This window comes from Apteryx rowi, unplaced genomic scaffold (genome assembly GCF_003343035.1).
Source record: "Apteryx rowi isolate R43461 unplaced genomic scaffold, aptRow1 scaffold_17, whole genome shotgun sequence".
Lineage (NCBI taxonomy): Eukaryota > Metazoa > Chordata > Aves > Apterygiformes > Apterygidae > Apteryx > Apteryx rowi.
Window position 1 is genome coordinate 5,338,264 of NW_020447974.1, and position 21,179 is coordinate 5,359,442.

At 42.6% G+C, this 21,179-nt stretch overlaps 1 protein-coding gene across 7 annotated transcripts in view; it reads left to right on the forward strand.

Moving 5' to 3' along the window:
* The window catches only part of MTHFS (methenyltetrahydrofolate synthetase), a 111,441-nt gene that overhangs the window by 811 nt on the left and 89,451 nt on the right, over nucleotides 1-21,179 (forward strand). The window contains exons 1-2 of one of the 7 annotated variants that reach the window (XM_026060644.1): nucleotides 7-17; nucleotides 3,431-3,695. In XM_026060644.1, the coding sequence (XP_025916429.1) occupies nucleotides 3,485-3,695 (211 nt within the window). In that variant the 5' untranslated portion in view covers nucleotides 7-17; nucleotides 3,431-3,484. Of the gene's footprint in view, nucleotides 1-6; nucleotides 18-285; nucleotides 420-830; nucleotides 933-2,562; nucleotides 2,662-3,430; nucleotides 3,696-21,179 lie in introns of those variants that run through there. The other 6 variants (XM_026060641.1, XM_026060642.1, XM_026060647.1 and 3 more) reach the window with 6 other exon arrangements.

Here is a 21,179-nt window from a genome sequence, read left to right on the forward strand (position 1 = left end):
GCCTGCTGAGTCGCAAGGTGGGTGCGGGCCGCCGCCAGGAAGAGCGGGCCTGGGGGCGGGCGGCGGAGCCGGGCCCGGGCCCGCCCGTGACGGGGGAAGCCCGCCGTGGCCTTCCCGGCCCGGCCCGGGGGGGTCCGCGGTGATTCACGGCGCCGCCCGCGTCCCCCCGGGGCCGGGGCCGGGGCCGGGGCAGCACCGCCTTCCCCGCCCGAAAGGCGCCATAACGCGCGGCGGCGGCGGCGCTTGTAGGTGACGCGGCGGGGAGTTGAGGCCCCGCTGCAGCGGGCGCGGGTTTCCTGCGAGCAGCTGCGGGCGCTTCGCTCGCGCCGTAGAGCGGAGCGTGTGCTCGCGGCTTTGTGAGAACGGGAGGCGAGCTTCGTCGCAAAGCCCAACGCCGTGGGGTTTCCCGTGCTTTCATGGTGGCTGCTTTTCTTATTTTTTTTTCTTTTCCACGTAGGTCTGGCTTTATAGCCGGTTCCTAGCAGTGCACGTAGAAATTCAGCAGCTGCCGCCTCCTGGCCTTTTGCCTGGCCGCCTGTCGCCCCTCGCGGGTCTCAGTGCGTTTCCTCCGCGCACTTCTAGTTCTGATGGTATTTTTGGACTTTAAAACATACCACACAGGGTCTAGCGGAGTGGTGTCCTAGCATAGCGTGATAGTTGTGTGTACTTTTGAAACATCCTGTTCGTATTTGGATTACCAGGTGGTTACACTGATGTATTTCATCCTTTTGCTAAGCACAAATTTTATTTTACAGCCACTGCATGTAATAGAACACCGTCTTCCTTTCTTGCTGCGCCAGTGGGTACTTCTAGATGATCTACATTTATATTACTGCTTTCCTGCCAAAGGATCGCAGATCATTTTATAGACTTCATTTAATACTAATGTGCAGCCACTTCAGGAATGGGACATGGCAGCATAGAAACTTTAGGTAAAAGGAGGTTTAAATGACTCACATAGGCTTTTTTTCCATTGGGAATGCTGTTTTGTTTTTTTACAAGGTCTTAACCATAAAGAAAATGCATTTTTTAGTAATCTCACATCTTAGACTTAATATATTGTAACTCATCCTCTTCAAAATGCAGAGGGAGTCCTTTGCCAATTTTATAAGTGCCCAACCCATGTAAAAATTTTAGGAACCCTCAGCTTTTGTTTAACTGCAGCTGATAAGCTCAGCAACAGAGCAGTCATTTTTGGCGATGGAAGCGTCCTAAAAGATAATATTTTTGTCTTCCTTAAAAGAAGACATTGGGGAAATATATAAATTTATATTATTGTGTAATAATTATCTGGCACAAGCTGAGAATCCTGGAATTCCTTTAGACTTTTTCTTTAGTGGCATTGCACACCTGTAAGCTTCCTTATGGGAAGGTAATATAGCAGACATCAAGATATTTTTGAAAAATTGAGAAAATGCTTTGAACAATATGAAACTGAAAATGTAGCTTTACGAGACATATCAGTAATTGCAACCAATAAAAGCAACTGGGTTATTTTATAGCACCTAAACAATATCTTTACCAGTAAAATCTCATCTTGAAATGATCTTTAAATTCAAACTGAAAGAGCTTCGCTGGCCTATCCACTAGTATTTAATTAGCTTCTGGATGACTATGCTTTCTTAATGTTTATGTTCATGATTAAAGTCATGCTGTTTGCATGCTCTGATTCTGCCATAATAGCTGTCAGCTGGTGAACAGAGGGCAGATAATTTTTGCAAGTGTGGAAAATTTTTTACTCTTCTCAGAAACTTAGCAGCTTCATGTTCACATTTCTGAAAACATCTGAAATTGTGTCTTCCTGGTAGCTTGTGGTTTTACATCTTCAACCTCAGTTTCTTCTATGCTGCATAATCAATGCGTTRCTGGACATGTCAGAACAGGTTTGACCTGTGTGGTGCCCACAGCCACCCACAGTAACACCTTGAAAGAGGGGAATTTTGTATCTCAGTTTCTCTCTCTTCCAACCCCCTGAAAAGGTTCATCTCTGGCTGCCCTCAATGGCATGAGTCACAGGTATTATATAGACTCTGTAATTTGCTGAAATAGTTAGTTCTTTTAAACAAAAGCTACCATGGAAATTCTGTTGCTTAAGAATTTATTCACTTAGTTGCAATACTCTGTGTGTAATGCTGCACAAATTACAAAAGGAGGTAAAATCTACTTTTGAATTGTTACACACTTTTTTGGCCAACCAACACACTAYCCTAATTTGGTCTAGAGTGTTTCATTATATTTTGCCTTACAAAAATATATCCGTCTTCTGAATATTTTACCTGGGCTTTTAACTGCTCTGCTGGAAAGAAAGAAAAAAATGGATGAGAGCCATTTCTAAACTCAGATTTGGGCAGGTATCTCTCAAAACAGGGAAAGGGGCAAGGGTTAATGCTCAGCAGAGTAGTTACCCTCTAGTTATGCAAACACAGAACAGAGGATTTGGTGTTCTCTTTTTCCACAGATAAGCACAGCTTCTCAATTGTCTGCTGTTTTTAACGTTTTTTTTTTTGTACGCGTATAAAATAAGCATAACTTACATTTAAGTCTGTTTTGTCCTGATGTAAGTAGGTGTAAGGTACTGGGGAATGAGAAGACAAGTCTTAAAAATCCTCCTCGACATTTTACTTTGGAATTTAATCTGGAATCGTGCAGAGACATAGTGGGGTATGAATCTGTTTATACTTTTTCACCATGTAAGCATTTTTTGTTTTCCATCCTACATCAAAGTCTCTCATAAGTCCAGCCTAGAGAACCTCATGAAAGTCAAAAAATGGCAAAGCCATTCAGGTTCTGAAAAATGTGCAGTAATAAGATCACCTATTAGAACCAGGTGATGTTTGAAGTCCTATATCTAAACTTGCTGTATGGAGGGCATTTCAGGTTTAAAAAAATTTTAAAAGAAAGAGGGGCCTGATCCTGCAAGACTTCGAGCTCTGCAGTTGTCAACTCTGAGGCTAATTTTCTTTTGAGTTCCTGTTGTTGGTGCACTTCTGCCTAGGCCCAGATGTGAGAAGCAGCATGCAAAAGAGAGAAGAAAAAAAGGAATGCAAAGACCTTATCTTTTCTATAAGCTAGCAGTTCTGACTTGCTTTACCTTTCTGCAAGGATGTTGGGCTTTTGAGAGTATTTGCACTATATGGCACAAATGTTTAAAGGATCAGTAGACTGTCCTCAAAATTGTTTTTTGCTGGCCCAAGCCTATGTTAGGCTCTTTTGTCCACTGGGTGCAAAAATTTACCTATTTTGATTTTGTTGATGGTAGAAATGTTGGAGTAGGAAACAAAATCAGCTTATTCTCTTTATGATATATGGTAGTTTGTATCTCTGCTCTTTTAAATAGATATTTTGTTCCGGTTGTCTTTTTAATTAAAATAATCTAAATTAATCTTTCTGTAAACTCTTCATAAACTGATTGCAGTAATTTCCCCTATAGGTGATTGTCCATTCCAAGTACCAGGAATCCCAAAGAATTGCAATCTTTCTGAGCATGCCAGATGAAATCCAGACAGAAGAAATCATTAAGGACATTTTTAAGCAAGGCAAAGAGTGTTTCATCCCACGTTACAAGCCTCACAGCAATCACATGGACATGCTAAAGTTATCATCAGCTGAAGACATTTCTTCACTTCCTTTGACATCCTGGAATATTCATCAACCTAGTGATGACGACAATGTAAGAGAGGAAGCTCTTTCTGGTGGTGAGTATTTTCTTCCTACATCTTGGTGTTGAGCAGGAGTAGCCTGGAGGTCAGTAGGATCTGATAGCAAGAATGAAATGCTAGGCTTTGGTCTTACATTTTGTGGTAGAGCTGCTTAAGTTGATGGAATCAGACACTTCTTTCCCTTGCTTGTTTTTCCCTCCGCTGTGCCACCCTCTGTGATGTGCCAGCAGAGCTGTTTGTGCAGGGAACCAGACTTGCACAATTGATCCCGCAGGAAAAAAAAAAAGATAAATCGGTTCCCTGATCCAGTTCCATGGACAACCTTGATGCAATCTTGGCAAGCATAGCGTAGAGGTGCATGTGAAGGAGGGAATGGGTTGCAAGGGGTTATTGGGCTGCCTTTGAGAGTCATCGGGACTCACAGCTTTAGCATGTGCTCTGAGAACTTTAGTTTCCACTGGAATATATAGAATATTCCCTGGAATATATAGGACTTTTTGGGTGATGTCTATAGGCTAACATGAGAATTTTCRGAAATCTTTGGTCCTGCAAATTGTACTGCATGGATGAATCATAATGTCGATATGGAGCCTAACCATGCAGAACAGCTCTCAGTCCAGAGACCTTAGACTGAAAATAAAAGGACTTTCTTGTAGGCTTGGATGAATATTGCAAAGTCTTTCCATCATTATTCTCTCACATTTTTATTTTGATCTTACAATGCCAGCTCAGACGTTGGATTCTTCATACGGTTGAAAAGTTAAGAGCACATTTAAGTCTAACTAGTGGCATATTCATTTTGGTCCAAAGTAGCCTCTCTCTTTCTTAACCTAAAATTCCCCAATTTCTACAAAACTGTAAACAGATTTATTTTTTCTGTATTTGCATTAATTAGTTTAATGGGTTTTGTAAAAATTCTAACATCTTCCTAAAATATCTGCAGACATGTTTAATGATATTAATGGAAAACTCATGTTGAATTCATGTTTGAAACCTCAGTCTTGGAAAATTTCTCTGGATGGAAACTTCCCATGCAAACAGGTTCCACACATTGCACAGAATTATTAGCTTTTTAAGCTGGGTACAGGAACATAGAGTTTATGTGAATCTGTTTGATTGAACTGGGTTTTGTATTTGCTTTGGGATGCCAGTATGCTTCCCAGAACACTGCCCTTAAGACAATTAGTGCTGGGAGCGTTAACCCTAGTATTAGGTCTTCATTTATCAGCATTTTCACTGTGTTTTGTTTCTTTTTTGTTGATTTTTTTTTCTCTTTCTTAATTCAGAATCCTCTCTGTGTTCACATTTTAGCTGGCAAGGGATTTTACAGCTTCATAYAGTCATCATCTTTATATTTATTGTTTAGCACTGCTACTTGTTTTTCTTCTTTTTGTCAAAAATTGTGTGTATCAGTGGGATTTGGGGGCTTTTGAAGGTGACCCTTTAAATGCCAGGTGTGACCCTTAACTGCTAGGTATGGTGGGAAGAGCAACAACCTGGTGTAGAGTACACTGAGATGTACCTTTGGGGATGGCCCAGATGCCAGGCTGTGAAAATGGGGAAGGTAGACCAAGCTTTGGTACCTGGCAAGTCCTGGGGCTCCCGTTTTGTTCTCTGCACCAGGGTACGGTTACGGGCAGAGAGCAATGCCAAGAGAGCTACAGCAATCCTCGTGAAAAAGGCTGCTGACTGCAGTGAGCTAGATCACGGGAAGAGTTATAGGAAACATTTCATGTAGCTCCCATGTCTCATGTTTTGAGGAATGTAGAAGGATGAGAGTACACTTGCTCAACATTTCTTGTGTTCCTTTGCTTTGCTTTAACTTTTCAGCTGGTATCTTGTTTTCCTGACCAGGTGTTGTAACAACTGGTGTATGTGCATTTCAGACTTGTCCTGCCTGAAGCTTGATTTCAGTTTATTTGTACTCAGTAACTCAGGAATAATTCTGTTTGGATTGAAAGTCAGACCTTGGTCCTTTTTCCCTGAACAGTTTTTGAAGATTAGAGAGTAAGTTTCGAGTTTTTGCACTATTGCATAATCAAACAGAACAAAAAAAMCCAGATTTTCCCCATAGAAACACACACTGCATTTTGATATCTTTTCAAAATACTTTTGCTATATTTTTTGTGTCAGTTATCATATTTTTTGAACTTTGGTACGCTTGCTGGAATGCAGATCTTGCTACTACATCCATCCTCCGTTGTTGGAATTATGCACGTATGAAACATTTATCTCTGTGATGTTATCAAATACTATGGTGATCTGAGGCATTTACATCGTTATAAGGAGATAACATGGTGTTATATTAGTAATGTTCCCATTGCTTGCATAAGTTGCTATGTAATTTCCAAGAAATACCCTGCAGGTACATAAATAAGTCATGTCACTACTGAGTGTATTCATTTTACATGACAAAAAGCTTAGATTCAGACTGTCCTTAAAACTTCTTTCTTTTTTCCTGGCGTGATTGTTGTGAATAGCTCAAATATAAGACTAGGTATAATTTGCGCATCAAGTATCCCAGTCTTTGGTGGTACTCACAGGTTGTGCGCAGTAGATAGGAACCCCTCCGTTTGGAGATAGTCCTTTTCTGTTGAATCAGGATTTAGCCCTGTTCATCTGGGCAGTGCACCGCATTATGAATTGTTGGCATGAGCAAAGATCACTGCCGTTTCTGTGGTAGGAGGTTTGTCATCTTCTTTATCACGCACAAGTGACATTATTTTTAATATGAAATGTTGCTTTCTGTAGGCTAAATTGACACAGCAGCAGAAAGGACACGGGCAGAAATTAATTTTTTGGGGCAGGTAGGAGTGTATATAATTGCATGACTTGGTTAATTTCCAGTTGCCCCTGCTGAAAGACACAACTTCTGGAGCAAGCCCCTGGTATATTTTCTTAATAAGTACCAATTCACATGTTTATATCTTTGGCCATCAGAAGTATAATGCACACTCATAGAGTTTCTTGCCCAAGGTAATACTTTTGATGACAGTTCTGGCTGGTTGCAGTAAATGTTTTACTGGAGTGTAGACACCTTGCACAACTTTTGAAGGGCTAAATCAGATAAAACTGCACTCCTTGTTTGCTTTTTATCACAACTCCTACAGAAGTTTAAAGGACACTTCCCCAGCAGCTCTAATTTCAATGTGGTTTAGGGAGGCGGTGTGATTCAGCGGGTTGGACATGGGTTTCCTCGTCTGTAATGTTATTTATTGTTATATAAACCTGCTCTGAGAGCTATGGATGGAAAACTAAGTTTTTCCTGAAAAAAAAAGATATTATTTGTAATAGGATTTGAAAAACTAATTGAGTCTCATATCTCCATATGATAAAATTCTTGGAAGTGGATTCTTTGAAGGGAGGCAGGTGGCAAACTTTGAACCGAGAGATCTCAGCTGGAAATCTTGGACCCAAGTGTGTCACTTAAATGGTCATGACCAAATTATAGCCTGGTAGTTGAGGATATATAATAAATTGCAGACAACTTTTAAAACATTCATCTGGGTAATGGGGAAAGGGTTTAAAAGGATTTTTAGGTATTTGTTTTTGGCCAAAAAATAAAGGGGCATTAGAATTGTGGCTCTGAATCTGCTTACTCTAATGTGTTGTAACTCTCCTAAGAAATGCAAGAAATAGGGTAAGGTGTACAAACGTAATTCAGCCTCTTCGTCTGTATATTTTGGCCCAGTCCCTAAATGCATTACCATATATTCAGAGCGCATTGACTCTGGGCTCATTTGGTGTGAAAGCTGAACACTGCTGTTGTTAATGAATGCTACTAATGAGTATGCGTTTGGTCATTTGTTTTCTCCCTGTTGTTCAAGTTACAGCTTCAGGCCTTTTTTGCCGTGCATTATCTTCACATGCAGACAGAGGTTTTCATTTCCATGTGGGCTCTTTATTGCTATAGCATTCAGTGACTTAAAAATATTAACTGGTATCTGCTGATAGAGGAACGGTGGAGGCTCACAGTCTTGGATTCCAGCCTAGGCGGTGGGGAGGAGCAGCCCCTAGTGAACATAGACTCTTTTGCTTGTTTTTCCAAACATTACCACCTCTTTTCTGTTCCCTCCAAAATGATCATTCCCCAGTCTTCTCTCACCCTTGGGCTAGGCCCCCTTTTCTCAGTTTTAATTTTTCTTGCCTACACAGTGCCAGTCTCTTCCTGCTCCTTGCCCAACCTGTCTGAATCTCCCTCTCCAAGTGACCTTCTTTGGCCTTTCTGACCATATTCCTCACTTCCTCTTGCTCTCAATCCTAGGTTGTCATTTCACGGGCAGCTGGCCAACATAAATAGCTTGTCACCGCCAGAAGGGAGGAAATAGCGTGCTTTCTCTTCTTTCCCTTGTCTGGTTCCAGACATACAAGATTGCTTGTCCAAATTTACTCACTTCCTTCCCCACTGTTCTGGCTGTTTTCTCTTTTTCGTTGGCTCAGAAAACTTCCTCTTCTCCTAAATAGTGGTTCTTGTACTAAGCAGTACGAAAGAGATTCTCAAGCGYAGTTTCATGATTGTTGCTTTTGGGTGCTGCCTGATTAAATAGACCTCTCCCTCTCCCCCTCTCCTCCTCTGCTTTCCTTCTCTTTGTTCCCACCCCTCATCTCTTGTGCCAGGAAATTGTCATGCAGCCACATGATGTATTCCACTGGGAAAGTCATCTTGGTCAGAAATGACCCACCACCGCAACCAAGAGGCTATTCTTATCTCAGATGGGGCCACCGCCACACACATTTGGACTGATGCAACTGAAGGGTTGGTAGAAAGCTGGTGAAGAGGAGTTGTGTAAACCAGTGACATGCAAAGGAAATGTTAGTGAAGCCTCAGTCCTCATGTTTCCTTCCATGTTTCAGTTCCCAGTCTGGTCCCAGTCAGAGCAGCTAGGAGCAACCACTGAAATGAAGGTCCTTCTCAGCCCTTGCAGTTTGGAGTGTGGTCGGCAGCAGGACCTCAGCCTACAGCTCCAGGGGCACCGTCTTTGCAACAATATTGGCTTAAGGAATTTTCCTTCCTTGTGTTTCCAGCATCTTCCTGCCCCCTGCCTCTCTGCTGTAAACTGGATCAGTGAACTGTTCTGGATGGAAAATGTTTTCCTACTCTCTTCTATCCTCTCTGCCTTTTTTGCTGGGGATTTTTTTTAACCCAGATCAGCAAATCAATCTGGTTTACCATGCAGCCATGTCTGTGCAATATGTGTGGGGTGGGAATGAGTAGCCACGATGGGGAAACAGCACTGATTCCCGGAGAGAGCTGCGGGGCCAGGCCTCTGGGACTCCAGCAGTGCTACAGAGAGTGTGACGTCTTCGGGGAGACCCAGCACTAGCCCTGAGCTCGTCTTTCATGAGCCCCTGCAAATGGCAGGTTTTCAAGCATTTTATAAGCCAAACTCAAATGGATTTAAACAGGGCTAAAGCCACGTCATTGACATAAAGGCTACTGTGAGCAAGAGTTCGAGTTCTTGCCTCAAAGTATGGAGCAACAGAGCTTTCCCAAGAGTTGTTTTTTCCTAGCTTTGTTCTTAGAAACCAGTGAATCATTTTGCCCGAAATAAAACATAAACATAAAAAACCCTCAGCTTGGCGCAGATGCCCAGGCTGAAAAATGTCAGCACTTGAAAATATAGCATCTTATATGTAATGAGTAATGTTGAATACTCTGCTGCTACTCTCCCAAAGCATAATATATTTTGCTCCCAGAAATTAATGTGTGAAGAACTGGACTTGTGTTTTCTAAGTTAATTTGGAGATTTCCACAGTTTTATGTACTGGAAATTTTAACRATGTCAATATTTGTGCTGTATCTACAAAATACTTGGTGAAACATTAGCTAGATGGTCCTCACTTTTAATAATAGTATATTTATCATGAATAATTATAGGGAAAAATACAAAGTTCAAATCAAGTGAGGAAATACTAACTATGGTTAGCAATGACTTGGCCTCTTGCTGCCTTCTTTTCACATAAATCTTTATAAGTTGGCCTCTGAGATTAGGGTAGTTATATTTTTCTGCCCTTATAACTTCCAGAACAATTTGAGCCTTGCTGCAACATAAATAACATCATCATTGCTGGTAGCAGAAACAGAGAAGGACCCCTTAACTGCTTGGATTGCATTTGGTCCATAAGAGCTATTTACGCCAGGAAGCGTCGCCCTGTTGAAAGGAGAACGGCTGGCTACCACCAGTCTACGGTTGCAAGCGGCCCATTTACACGTAGTTGGAAATTATTGCTGAGGAACCATTAGCCCTATTTTAAACTTTGCCATTAGGATCTGCCCTGTAGAAACATTTCAGTCTGCAAAAGCTCTGTTTCATGTGTCTTTAAATTCCTGCTATTTATTCATATGTTAGCAGAGGCTGCATTTGCTCCAGAACTGATGGCCTTGTGATGCCAACAGTTTTCTTAGTCATTTCAAATTTTAGCAGTTTTTCAGAAGTGTGACTAAAGTAGTGGCAATGCAGTCTTAGGAGGAATGGGGAATAAAATGGGATTTAGAAAAAAAGATAATGGCTTGGACACCCCCCAGCCCCCAAATCCCCATGCACCAGAAATGAGAGGGTTTTGAAATATGAAGCACATAAGAGTTTAGAAATAAAAAACAATATAAGGAGAAAATGCTATAACTTGAAACCGAGGGAATGTCTAATATGTCACTTCAGACCCATTAGATGTGCTGTAGCTGTACATGAAAGTATAATGGGAACATACAAAATGATGTTAATCATTCTGAAAAAAAGACATATAGTAAATAATACTCAGGGGTAATGTGACATATTTAAATGAGATATATGCAGATTGGAACATGTCTGGAAGAAATGAAGTATCGGTATGCTGCGGAAAGCAGAGATGTTAAATATTAGAGCTTAGCAGAAAAACAATAAATACCACAAACAAGATTGTGAAGTGATTGAGGGTGCCATTCGATTTTCTTTTCCTCTGGGAGACTCGATTAAAACTTACAGTACAATATATATCAAGGGATAGATTATAATTTAAAATCTTTTTACACTGGTCATAAAAAAGAAAAGCTGAGACCATGGCATGAAACAAAATTGAAAATTGAGGCYGAGCTCCTAATGTAATTTCTTTTTTAATGAAATGATTTAAAGTTTGGAATGAAGTTCTGCTTGGAGACAATGAGCCATAGGATTTTGATACGTGTAAGAGGAACAAATTTGGTGCAAGGGAGGCATTAACATTCTGGTGACGAGTCGTCTTGTGGAGAGAAGTTGCTTCCTGTCATGTAGTAGAGGATCAGAGCACTGGACAATCCAGTGTCATGAGTTACAGAAAGGTTCAAGAAATCTCCTGACATGTAGCTATGTAGCAATAGCTGAAATTTCTTCCTACCTCCGCAGCTGTAGTTCTTGGTTTATCTCCTTACAAATAGGTCTGTTTTTTCTTTATCTCTAGATGATCTGATCATTCCTATAAGCATGTAATTTTATTTGTACTAGGCCCTTGGCTCTGCTACCTTCTGACAGCAGTGAGCTGTACTGGTTAGTTAGCTGTAATGTGAAATATAGTTCCTTGTATTTGTTTTAAATTTGCTGCTTTCAATTCAACTGATACCTCATTCGTCTGTGATGAAAGGCAAATAAGGATGAAAATTTACTTTCTGTTATTCACTGTTTAGTTAAACCTCTGTTTTATCTGTTTTATTTTTTTTCCCCTAACGAACTTCATGCATTTTCTTATTCTCATATAGAAGCTTTTCCAGGTCTATAATATATCCACCCATTGGTCTTTGAACCTTTGGAATTTCTCTGGTGTTGGAGAAAAGATGACTGAGACAGAACATAATATGCCAGGGTGAAGACATACTGTGAAATATATGTAATGGCATTGTATAAATTAATTCTTTCTGTATATACCATAACAGTGCTTTTCTAATCAACTCACTGGGCAGATCTTTTTCACAGGTTTCTGCACAGGTATCCTACAGCTACAGGTTGCAATCAAAATGCCTGTTCCAGTATTCCAGATCTCTAAAATAGACCAGGGAGAGTTTTATTCTGTATAGTATGTTGCCTAATAGGTAAAGCTAGGAAAATACTTGCTTGGAAATAAAATATTTCAGGTTCTGCACCCAGCTATGATAACAACTGTGTCCCCCAGGGTTTTTGCATTCCACCCTTCAGTTGAAAGATGGGAGCTTTCATTGCTGGTGCTGGGATTGCTTCCCCGGCCGCTGATGTCTGCCCTTACCCTTGGTGTCTGCCCTAGCTTCCACAGCTCTCTGGAGCAGCTTAGTGACAACCAGCACCCGTTTTACTAGGCGAACAGGACACTTTTAGCAGAGCTCCTTGCGGTACTTCTGCTCAGAAGCATGTATGGCATGATCCCAGAGAATCTCTTTCTTTGCAAGATTTTTTTTAAAAAAATTCTGAAATGCAGAAGTCAATGTGTTTCCGTGGCATCACTTTTAATGCCTTTAGTATCCTTACATCCTGAATTCCCTTTGTGCAGACTAACCCATGAGCACGGTGTGGTTTAATTCCAATCCCCTGTCTGCGCAGTGCAATCCTGCAGCRAACCTGGAGTTCTGAGCTCTCAAATACTAAAGCTTTTTGCTTTCATAAAGTTCATTAAGGCTTTAAAAGAGTGCATTTCTTTGTAATCATCTGAAGTGTCGCATCCRTATTTGCCTTCCTGCATAAAACATTCTTGTTTGTTAATTCCTTGCACACAGACAAACAACTAAAAAGATTGCTTCGTCTGTCATCAATTAAAGAGAAGTGAAAGCAGCGTCGGCAAAGGCTTTAAATTCACTGTGAGTGACTCTCAAGTGTTTTGTTTAAAAGAGGGCTAATTTTGTTAGTGTGAACAGTAGCACTGTCATTTCCTTCATAGTATTTCCTAGATACAGGAGTCTTTCAAAAGCAAACGAGAGGTAGGTTCTTTTCTGGAGTGTGGCATGAGTCGCTACAGCAAACTAGTAAAGGGGAAATGCAGGCATCCAAGTATTTGTGGCTGCGTTAACTAATCCAAACAGAGATTTTTGTCTCCCTTTAATTTCAGTTTTGGAAAGGAGGAGTGTCTGCGCCAAACTTGTCTCCGTACTTTTGCGCACAGAGCCTGGACAATCTGGTGAAGGAACGGGAGCTCTTCCGTGCTGCCTGGTTGTGCAGGCTAGTAGGGTTCAGGGTGCAGTTTGGTGGGACGGCTGAGCCCTGTTCACAGCCCGCTGTTGCCAGAAGGGACAGTCCTGCTGCCTCCTTGCTGCCTGCTCTGTGTTCCCCTTCTCTGCCCCCCACACTCATGCCRTCTCTGGCCCTCACTGCTGAGCAGATTCAGCTCATGAATCTGGCAGAAAATGACTTTTTTCCCGCCTTCAGTTTGTTTTCTGCCTGCTTAGTGGACTATTAAATATAGTCAGCACTTTTCAGGCTACAACAGATCTGTCTTCCTGGCACAGTTAATCCCTGCGTTCTTTGCTGAGATTCAAAATATACTGTCATTTCCCCTRTGGTGGGAAATTCCTTGGAGCCTGGCAGGGAGCCGCCGGCTTTCGGAGCGCAGGAGACTCACGCTGTTGTTGCACAGTAAGGATAGCTCCCAGTCTTCGTGTTGGCGTCGTAGCTGGGCTCTGTTCCTGCTTGTGCTGTCTTTTTGTGCAAACGGGATGGCAATCAGCTTTTGGGGTGTAGATGGAGAGGATATTCCTTCTTCAGGAGTGATGCGAAGCCCTTTGCCGGCAGGTGTCAGTATTCCATAGATTTACAATGGAGTGCCGGTGCCATTTAGGCTGTTTTCCTATAATTAAAATCTCATTCAGTCATTGTAATCACACACACAGGAGAACAAATGCTCCAGCCCAGTGTCTCCAAAAACCGGTGGTGGCAGGGGGGGAGGAAAGGGTGGAGGATTCCAGGGATAGTTTATTTTTTTTAAGCTGTGCAGCCTTTGTCAGAGAAATCTTGTGATAAAAGAAGCTGTATTTCTCAGCTGTTGTGATGTTAACACATGTTTGAGACTAACAGTGAGGGTACTGTCTCCTACAAACTAGCTGACTCCACATGTTCAATAAACCCTGCCTGTAAGCWTTCCTAACGTTTCCATCCAGTGGAGCAGCTCTTTACAGGAGTCATGTTTATGCATTGACAAAGAAGTTGATGGCTTAACCATTTACATTTCACAGGCAATTCGGTATATTTTATTGCAGACTATCTGCTGACAGAGTAAAAGAGGTTGGAAATTTTGATAGTGATGCTGCATGATGTGTTGAAAAAATCCCCAAATGATTCATGTGTGTCATATTTTGATTTAAAAATATCCAGACAGCAGTATGCAAAGGAGGAGGACCGGAGTGAAAAAACAAAGTGCACATACACGTGTATGAAGTGGAAGTATTTAAATAAGTGCTCAGATAAACACTACGGGCAATGTACTTGATAAGATCTTAAAGAATCTCACATAAACACACATAAAATTACACAAAGATCGTTGTATTTTGTGCTGTAACAGTGTTATGACAGTCCAGGCACAAACAGTTCGAGTGCCGGTGCCTTCAGAGTTTCTCTAAAGCAAAAGCTTTGCAGTCAGCATTTGCTGATTTAACAAGAGGCATTGACAATGCTGTAAAGTGGCTCTAACACAGTTTCTTATCCTGTCTTTGGAGTTGCTCCTTAGAAACTCTTGTTTCGGAGTATTTTGTTGGTTAAAAATCTCAGGATAACCCAGGTGCAACCCTCAGAACCAAAAATCTTCCGCTACCCACGTTTTCCCAATCAAACTGTTCTAGCTCTTTACTCACATACCTGAATATTAGGAGTGAATAAATCATTTTTCACAGGCAGATAACTGAAACATTTCAAAATAAGGATTTCTTTACTTTGAATTTGCAAAAACACATATTTTTAGGTGGCATTGAGACATTATGGTTTATTTACTGTGGTTATGCAGACTTGATGAATAATAGTAAAATAAAGAGAACTTGCTCATATTTTATTTCCTTTAGGTAGGCATTTTGGCAAGTTCTGAAAATGAGACACTAGACCTCAGCTGACTGTAGCTTAAACCTCAGGGGAAATGAGTGTGATGGTTACAGCCTCGCACAATCTTCCCACGTTGTGAAATCAGCTAGAATTTGGACACAGGTCTTAACCTTATACAGCAGCTTCCCTGATCACATGTGATAGGATATCTGTGAAATGATATTATTGGTGGAGTTGAACAGGGTTGTCTGTGCAGGGTTAACGTGCTGCATCTGACTCTACGCTGTGCACTAAATTTATAAGATTTTGTTTTAAATTAATTCATAATAGAAGGTGGGTGCTTACTTGCTCTTACCTTAGTAGTACAGGAGCTGATCAAAAGGCGTTATTAGCGTATTTGCAAGTTTATTAATGGGAGAGTGACTGCAACTCAGTTGTTTTAAACCTGTATGACTGATGGCTATCATGTAGCTTCTCAGGGAGAAGTATAATTTTTTTATTATGCTGTAGTTCAGAAGGGCAAGTATGAACTGCAGAGACCGATGTTTCACGCTGACACAAAGCACTGACATGGATGAGTAGACAGATAAATGCTGAGTTGCTCAGTGCATGTTTGTCGATTCTGCTGATGGTTCTATTTTTTGCAGAATATTTTATTTAAGCAATAGGAAAAGCCATCTCGGTCATGCTAGTGGGCCAGTTACCTGTGGCACATGGGTTGCAGGGGAAAATAGTCTACTTGGTATATGTGTACGCATGTGAAAGATAGATCTGTGGGTCGTGGGTGTGCGTGGATGTGGGGTAAAATGTTGTTTTTCAGAAGACAGAAGGATGCAAAACCTGCCTGATACCTACAGTTCTCTTACACAGACATAGGAACCAAAAATAAAGCAAATGATTGCCCCTGATGTTAAAAGCGTTTCTCCCTAGATGAAGTGAAAGGCAGAAGGCCTCTGCCCAGCAGTAGGTTGTACATTGATGGCTGAGTTAGAACTTTCCTGACTCCAGAACTTCGAGGTGACGTCTTGGACCAGTCGGGGGGACTGCCCGTGGAAGGGCCRGTGGTACGTGTTTTCACCCAAATGCTCCACTGGCATGCCTGCCCAGACCTTGGTCCCAGCGCTGGCTGGGCTAGCATAACCTTTCATTCTTTGCTGGTGGAGGGATTTAAAAAGACACTTAAATACTGGATGGGATTTTGAAAAAAACTATGCTTAAACTYGCCTCACACTGCTTGTGGGGTTCGTTGTGTGGTCAGACTTCCCTTCCCTCGAGCTGAAGTGGCATGTTGCAGACGGGAGGGCTGGGTGCCACCCCTGCGCTGGTCACAGAGGTGCGCGGTGTGTGGGAGCGCGGCAGTGTCGTGGGGCCGTGGGAGCCCCTTGGAGATTGTCCTCGGAAAGGGACATGGATGCCAGTGCGTCTTGGAGGATGCTACAAGAGCCGTGTGCTCCCGAGGTGTCCTCCGTGGTGTGCTAGTGGAGGCATGAAGCTGCGCAGAGGCTAAAAGTGCACAGGCAGAGTATGTGGCTTTGAGGGCCTCWCGGGGTGCCCCATAACTGGAGACCATGGATGCAGCCGGTGGGATTTGGCTGTGTGCTGGCGCAGGCTGAAGCCAGCTAAAGGGAACCAGGGAAAGGCTCGAGTTGCCTCGGTGGGCACTGAGGGGGTTCAGCTGCTGAACGGCCGTGGTCTGCGGTCGGCTGCRCTTTGCAACATTTCCATTTTTGAGTTCTGTGCTAGCGTTTTCGACTCTCTGTGCCAACATTTAGATTTTTGAGTTATGTGCTAGCATTGTTGGATAAAAAGCTAGCATCTCTTTGGCTTTCCTACCTAAGAAACAAATGTATATGAGTAGTTAGAAAAAAGTTAGTCCTGCCAAAGGGCTATGGTACTGCACAACTAAAAACATTCATGCGATGGAAACACCTGGAAAAAAACCTAATGACTGCCATTTAAAATGAGCTGTTTTTCAATCTAATATCAAACATAACTTTTAGTCCTATCGTATAACTGTTTGGGATCATAAGGAAACTACAGAGTGAGTGCTATAGAAAAGCATTTAGAGAAAAGCTGTTTATGAACAACCAACAACAAATATCTACAAGAAGAACAAATTGATTTTTCTCAAAGTTTTGTCAGTAACTTGTGGTATTTTACGTGTTCTTCTTGAGGCAAGTGCAGAGTGGAGTCAGTGAAGCAGTGCTGATGTACAGCTACTGAGGATCTGGTCCTTTGTGTTTAACTCATGGCTTCTAAGGAGATAAGTGTTCATGCTGAACTTCTGATAYTGGTTTTTAAAGACTGTATCATGTGAGCAAACGAGTTATTGGATAAGAGTTTCCTTTCTGTTCAAGGGGTTGTCTTTGCTTTTTAGCAGACTGGCTGAGGGAAAGTTAAGCAATGTAATTGTTTATGTTTGTAATCACTTGTGTTACTGGAAGAAGTCAGCATAATTGGTTCTGGATGAATGACTTTTTTTCAAATGTTTATCAATTGCAGCAAAGGGTAATGTTTCTGTCTCCTTGCTCATTAGATTGGGGAGATAACACTACATGGCTTCCACAGAACAAGTTTTTTGCTAGTGGAAAATGTATGTCCTACAAGACACGTGTCCCAGAGGCTAAGAGTGGTGAGAACGTGGCCTACCTCCAGGTTCTGCCYGGGGTGCAGGGTGCTGAGCGCCTTTTCATTTCCTCTCCATGGGCTGGTCAGGAGAACACAACTGGTTTCCTCTGAAAGCAGTCCCGACTGTTTCAGGAACCACACACCTCAGCAGGTTCAGGATTTGGCCTGTAGTGAGCAGAGCTGTCATTTCCCTTTTCGAGCCTGTACTGAGACAAGTGTGCAATAGCAGAGACGCTATGTTTGAAACCTGTGCTTTTTTCCCAAGGGGCATAAAACATTTGTCTGGAAGGAGGTACCAAGCTACCAACAACCTCAGCAGTGGTGCTAGGGGCATCCAGGACACTCTACGGAAAAGGCCTAATACTAGTCATAAAGGGGAGGGGAATCATTTTGCTGCAGCATAATTTAAATACTTACTTCTGTGGAGTTGGTTTCCCCAAGGTCTGGTGATTAATCCAGACCATACTGTGTTAGGTGCYGCATGAATATGGAACAAGATGATGGTCTGTGCCCTAAAGAGCGTGTGGTGAAAAGCTAAGCCTACCTAAGAGGCCTAACTGCGCTGACAGTAATTAAAATTACAGTAACAACCCTGTCATTAATCGTTGGCCCATACTCTACATGTCACCAAGGCTGATACTTTCAGTGTTAAGGGCAGCAGGTAGTTACTGCTTCCTTTTCATTCTGAAAAGTAAAGTTTTACTGCAGAAGGACTAGAGGTTTTTCTCCATTGTGGTCTTTGCTCCTTGGCTAGATTGTAAAAGGACCAAAGTTAGCTTTCATTCCTCGTAAGTGAACAGGTTTTAAGCGTTTGTTAGCTCTGCAGCGGTTGTGCATAGACTGATCTGACATTGCTTATGGTATGCATTATATAGAAAGATTCTCCTTTTCCTTAAAAAGAAAATTGTTCTGTCTGGACCTGGTTCTTCATAGTCCTGCACCTTATGTAATCATTTATATCTGAACAAAGCAGGGAGCGTCCATAACTACCAACACAGAATGAGCTGCACACAGAAAAAACCCGACCGCTGAAGAGCCTGTTCTTGTCCAAGGTACCAGCCTGGGAGAACGAAGTCTTCTTTGTGGGGACAAGAGTAAATGAGTAAATGCTACACAAACTTTTGTGTTTTAGAAGATGCTTAAACAGCACAACTGCTGCTGTGAAAAGCAACAGCGATGGCATATGGAGCTGATTGCTGTCTGACCTCTTGTAGTCTTGAGCTTAGCAGGCATCTGTGCTGCGAGCATGATTTTGAGTAACACATTGCTGTTCTTTGCAGTTGCTGCAGCTCAGTCTCTGCCTAGTCGTCTTGTAAGTGTTTTGGAGGCAAGGATCAGAAGAGTCCTACCTCTCACTTTGATGGGTCCCAAGCACGTTGCTGTTTCCACAAAGCAAGCGGCAAAGATGGATGGGAAGATGGGATGACAGAGTATTAGGGTTTCATCTTGCCAGCATGCTGGCTGTAAAGACTGTCTGGCTGTGTGGGGGGAAGTAGACTGGCCCCAGAAAGAAGGGTAGCAGTAGGCTGTTGAGGCCTCTTCAAATCTGGGAGGAGATGGGCCTTGCTAGCGCTCCCTCTGTGGGCAGGTCAAGTCCCCAAGAGTCTTTACATGACCTATATCTGTGCGGTTTGATGGACCCGTCTGTGATTAACCATTGTCAAGAACACTTCAGAAAATGCAGGTTGGCATTTCAAATAGGAACATCAGATTAAGAGGAAGAGAGGTAATGAGGGGCAAGGAGAAAATCCTTCCCTGGGGGACAAATCAAACCTGATATCATCATAAAGAGTAATAAGAAATGTACTGCCGAACTCAGGAAATTCACGGCAGCTGCCTAGAGGAAGTGAAACTTTGTATTCCTATTTAAGACAGCAGAGAGGGGATGCTAATGTTTTGGTCTGCTAGTTAAGTCAGGGGACGCGCAGATTGCACACCTGCCTTTTGCATATGACTTTGCCACACATTTCCTGAGTCCTTGGGCAAGTCATTTCACTTCTCTGTGCCATAAGGTACGTCTACATAGATGTATGCAAGTCAGTGCAAATGAACTGTGCCTGTACACCCACACGGCGGGTTCTGAAGCTATGACTGTATCTATACTGCTAAATAAAACAGGGCCAAGTGGCACCGACTAGTCCTGTCCACTACATAGAACTTGGTCTGTCTCTCCTTTTTCAGTCCCATGTAATGCCTCTGTGGCCCTAAGACAATACTGGTTTTTTGTGTGTGTGTTTTTTTTCCCCCCCAGTTCATAGTATCTTAAATAATGTGAACYCTTGTTGCAGGGGTGTTTTTGTAGTGTGAAACTGAAGATTTGTGTTGCATGTTCTGACATGTGGCAGGAAAGTCTGCGTCTGTATCTGGAGGAGCAAAGCCTGTTCTGAGGGTGTAGGAGGAGGGTACAGGGTGAAGGGAGCCAGACCCAGGCACTTCCATCTTTACTGCTCATGGGAATCCTGTCCCCTGGAGCATGCCTGGGTTTCACTTGGAAGTGGGAGCTAAGCAGTCCCAGAATCATGTCAGGAGTGTGCTGACGATTAAGCTGTGTGAGCCATCTGTGATCCTGTAAATGAGTTCGCTTTCTGGCCCCGCTTTATTTAGCGGTATAAATGAAACCTGTGTGGCCATGTCAGCATGGCTGTGAGCCCACGTTGATAAGTCAGGGTATATTATTTCAGACACAGTGCTACACAGCTGAAGGAGCTGTAGCCGCAAGAGCTCACGTCATAGACACAGCAAAGTATTAGGTGACTGTCATCATAATTGCCAACCGTACTGGGATAGCATGTAGCTTAATTAAAGTTAATTAGAAGCATTGCGACTCTCTGCTTGGAAGCCCTGGACTGGTGCAGTATATGATTGCCTGAGATAGAGTTTTTCTACCTTTAACAATTTGCAGATCRTCTAAAAGCTTTCCAGGAGAAGCATGGATTCCCCATAGCAAAAGACCTCTTGACAGTGGGTTCTTGGTTTTCTTTCTTGGACCCCTAGTGTGTAGTCACAGGACCCTCAGGGATCCAGGAGCTGCCAGTTAACAACTCTGGACATATGGGGGACAGTGGACATGACAAGGAGAGGAATAGAAGTGGATGCAGTTCATGAGGCCACTCTTACACTGTTAGCAGTAAAAACTGATGTGGTGTTTGGTGCCCGAGCACCTGCCCTGTCTTCTCAGGGATGAGGATGCCATTTCACATGGCAGGGTGTGGAAGCAAGGAAAGCAGGGTGTGAGACAGGAGCAAGCCTGCTGTACGTCTTGAGGGGCAAATGGTGGCCTGCAGGGCTGGAAGTATCTGGGACTGCAAGGGTCATGTCCCTAGAAGGACAAGGTGTTATTACCCTCGTTCGCCATCCTGTTGATGTATGCTCGGCGCTGATAGTAATCTTATGTGTCTGCAATCTTGGTCTCATCTGTGTGTCACCTCTCATCCTGTGTCAGTTCTTCCCCCGCCCCACCGCAGGCACCACAAGAGGTTTTGTTGCTCCCCAAGTTATGAGGAGAGGAAGYGTTTTCTCCATGGGGCTCTCTGCCRTTCATTCTAGCTCCCAGAATCGAGTTTGGGGCTAATGCTGCTTGAACTGCCTTCAGGCTCCTTGCAGGGCAGCTGTGTCATTTTTCTCCTAAAAGTCTGGTTTGGCATTTTACTTTAATCTTGAGCTGTGTGAGTTGCATGGATATCAGACAGTGCGTTGTGAGTCAGAGCAAAGGCATTCAGCATCACAGTGCTCCAGTGGAAAAAAATATGAAGGTAACTATTAAAGTATTTACAGCATCATTTTTCATATTGAGATTTGCACATGCTTGTTTGAGTTATTCAGCATAAAAAATCCGTGATTGTAGAGGAGCTGACTCATTAAAATAGACTCTGCTTCTCCAGAGAACCCAGAGGAAAACACTCTTCTTTAATGCATCTAAATTCACTCAAGTGTGGCTTGTGCTATCAGTTAAATG